The following is a 3733-nucleotide window of genomic DNA, read 5'->3' on the forward strand; positions in this document are numbered from 1 at the left end:
AACATATTTTTTTTCTCTCTGAAAATTCTGTTGCTGGGAATCCCTCCTACACTGCAACATGGATGCTCAGTATTTATGGTGTTAACAGACTAGAGATTGACAGGTGGACAGGAAGCTGGGTGTGGCCTCGAATAGTTAGCCTGCCAGCCCTACACTGTTGAAAGCAGGATCGGGAGGACCACAGGTGAGCAGGGACCAACGTGGGGAGGGAGTGAACTACCAAAGCAGATGTTTCCACACCGCAGCGTAAATTAGGCCTCAAGAAAGCTCTTACCACAGAATGAGTAGGAATTAGTGCCCTGAGCTTTATATTCTTTCTCTACCCAATCCTCCCTCCGCCCCCCCCCCACACACACCCCTCTGCTCTCTGCATCCCTGCTCTTCATATCTACAGGGTGTATTTGTTAAAAATTTCTTTAAAAAAAAAATTTTAAATCCTCACCCAAAGATTTTTTTTCTATTGATTTTTAGAGAGTGGAAGGGAAGGAGGGAGAGAGAGAGAGAACGATTGGTTGCGTCCTACATGAGCTCCAACTGGGGGGATCAAACCTGCAACTGACGTAGTGCCCTTGACCAGGAACCATCCAGCCTTTGGTGTGTGGTCAGATGCTCTAACCACTGAGCAACCTGCTGGGGCAAAAATTTCAAGTTTCACACTAACATTTCCCAAGTATTTCCCATGGGGGAAAAAAAGAAAAAAAATGTTATTTTGAATACTTTCAGATTGAGGAAAAGTTGCAGATAACAAAGAATGCCTATATTCTTTCATCCAGATTCCACAAATGTCAACATTGTACCACATTTGCATTTTCATGGTCCCCTCCCGCCTCCGTTCCTCCTTCCCTCTCTCCCCATCTCATATACAAGTATATTCTTTCTGAGGGTAAGTTACAGACATAGAGATAATTTACTCCTAAATGCATCAACAAGTATTTCCTGAAAACAAGGACGTTCTTTGCAAAATCCCAGTACAAGAATCTGCGTCAGGAAACTGCCATTGACACAGCACTGCTATCTTATCTGCAGCCTATATTCAGATGTGTCAATTGTCTTACAAACCTCCTTTATAAGTGTCAGAGCTAATTCAGAATCACATGTTTAATTTAGTTGTCATGTGGTTTTAGTCTCCTTTAATCTGGAACGATCCCTCAGCTTTTCTTTGTCCTTTATAACCCTGATATATTTGGAGATAGAGGCCATTTATTTTGTAGAATGTCCTCGGTTTGGGTTTGTCTTATATATTTCCTCATGATTAGGTCTGAGTTATGCACTTTTAGCAAGAATATCAAAAATTATATTGTATCCTGCTTAGTACATCAATCAGGAGGTATGCAAGATCTATATTTGACTTTTATTGGGGGTTGTGTTTTGGGGGGCCTTGCAAAATTTTTTAATGTAGTAAAATTCATCAGTCTTTTCTTTTATTGAATCTGGTTTTTGAGTCGGTTAGAAAGCCATTCCCTACAACAAGGTCAAAAACAAACTCACCCATGTTTTCTTGTATGACTTCACTTTTTATACTTATGCTTATGAAGAATTTCTAGTGGCCAGAGAAAATGCTAATGTAAATGTTCCACTGAATAGGAAACACAATGTGTGATGGCACATTACTAAAACTAACATTTTACATATTAACAATGGTAACCTCTGAATGATAAGAGAATGGACATTTTTATTATCTTTTTTATTTTTTATTCTCTTTTTATTCATGACAAATGATAGCCCGTGTACTTGGCATGCTTGGGGAGAGTACAATGAGGTGGTGAAGAACATGACTGATGAAATCAAACAGACTTGAGTTTAAATCCTAGTTCATTTACTTACTACCCTTGTCACCTTGAGCAAATTAATTAGCCTCTCTCGTATCAGGTTTTTTTTTTTTATAAAATAGAGTTTATAATATCTGTCCTACAGAGTTTATGTCTGATTTAGATGTTATAAAACATAGAAAGTACTTCATATAGTCCCAGGTTATACATTTTTATGAAAGGACTCCACCCACTAGATGAATGGACTTGGTTACTATCCAGACTTCCTGATGGTTACAAAATAGAAGATAGCTCATTTCTGCAGACTCCCCTTGGCATCTTTGTTTTACAATGTGAAGTTGTAAAAATGGATGCTTGCTTGTTTATTTCTATAATTGAGTGATTTGTGATGGGGGTTGTCTCCACACAGTTTATAAAAGCTCCCCTATAAAGTGTTTCAGTGCCACTTTTAGAATTACTAATAAAAATTTAGCTGATACCACTTGACTCCAATTCTGATCAAGTTCAAAGACTCTTCTCAAAAAGGCATATTTTTACTTATGGAGACTTAGCAGATGGTGTCATTGTAAACTCAGAGTTGCAGAACTAGAAGTCTCTTGGCGACATCATGCTGTTTATCCTTTTGTATACAAAGCATAGAAACCAACTGCAGCTCAGAAGAGTCACCCAAAGAACTTCTCACTCTTAGCTGTGGCTTAGCTTCGTAATTAGTGCAGCGGACCCATGGAGCTGTACCCAAGTGTACAAGTGTTGTTACAACAAAAAGCTAGTACAGAGCAGCACATGAAAGACTTTTTGTTATGTTAATATGGGGTCTGCTCAGTAAACAGTATATTGTGTTGATGTGTATCCTCTGTTAGAGCAGTAAGAATTTGAACTTCAAAGGATTCAAGGATTTAGAATACAAACAGATATTTAGCTAGGAGGGTTGAGTGTAAGATTTAATTAAGTAGCATGACTTGTATGGCATTCATTTAGCATTTGATTGATAATCTCTTCAAGCTTAAATTTTGCTTTTTTTTTTCCCGCTTGGAAGACTTAACAACCAATGGATTAATCCATAAACCACAACCCCTAGAGAATCGAGAGCGACAAAAGTCATCAGACATCCTGCAGGAATTAATTGTTCAAGGAATAATACAAAGCCACAGCAGAGTATCTAGAAATGGAGAATCATACGATGTCACGGCAAGTAATTTTACAATTAACATTAGCTTATAGTTAAAAATGAATAGCAATAGAATATGATTGATCCCAAGTTATTTCCAGCATATGCATCTTATAGTCACAGTACAGACAGCATTTATCTTAGCCAGTTTTTTCTCTCATAAATTCCCTCACCTTTCTGCACACTACCCTTCTTTATGGATTCAAATTTGCCCTAATAATTAATGATTAATGAATTCAATAAAACATATCTTGGGTTTTACTAAATTTGAGACACAGTAAGCCCCATTGAATAACATGCCTCATTCTTTCAGCAATTTTTATTAAGCATTGCCTATGTACTAGGAACTGTGACTATAAAACTAAATTCTGATTTATCTAATAAGAAAATAAGCCTTCATACCAAAGCTAAACCAGATAAGCTTATATATTTATATACACAGTCTAAGGTCAAATATGAGAAAATGCAGTTATAGAAGTGGTTTTCCTTTTATTTTTCTTTGTTGATTCATCTTGACTAATCTTCATTGCTTTTCCTTTAGTGTGAGTAATATGTTTACTCTGATTTTAACTTATTGTGGCCAAAGTCTTGAGGTCTTAATTTTTTAATAAGGTCTGTGCAAATTTGTGAAGAGGATAGCGGGTTTTGTTGCTGTTTTTGCTATTTTGTTTTGTTTTCGTATTTGTTTGTTTTTTAAGCCAATGTACTGAGGCAGCACCAATAGTCCTGACACATAGTCAAAAGAAAGGAGATTAAAGAAGAAATAACAAGGAAAAGAAGCGGGGGGGGGGGGGGG

The 3733-nt window shown here is 37.0% G+C and overlaps 1 protein-coding gene across 1 annotated transcript in view; it reads left to right on the forward strand.

The window, feature by feature from the left end:
• STMND1 (stathmin domain containing 1) overlaps positions 1 to 3733 on the forward strand; it is a 25801-nt gene that overhangs the window by 15059 nt on the left and 7009 nt on the right. Inside the window, exon 3 of the mRNA XM_006764070.2 lies at positions 2806 to 2957. Within this exon, the coding sequence (XP_006764133.1) occupies positions 2806 to 2957 (152 nt within the window). The remainder of the gene's footprint in view (positions 1 to 2805; positions 2958 to 3733) is intronic.

The sequence above is a fragment of the Myotis davidii genome, unplaced genomic scaffold, assembly GCF_000327345.1.
Source record: "Myotis davidii unplaced genomic scaffold, ASM32734v1 scaffold279, whole genome shotgun sequence".
Classification (NCBI taxonomy): domain Eukaryota; kingdom Metazoa; phylum Chordata; class Mammalia; order Chiroptera; family Vespertilionidae; genus Myotis; species Myotis davidii.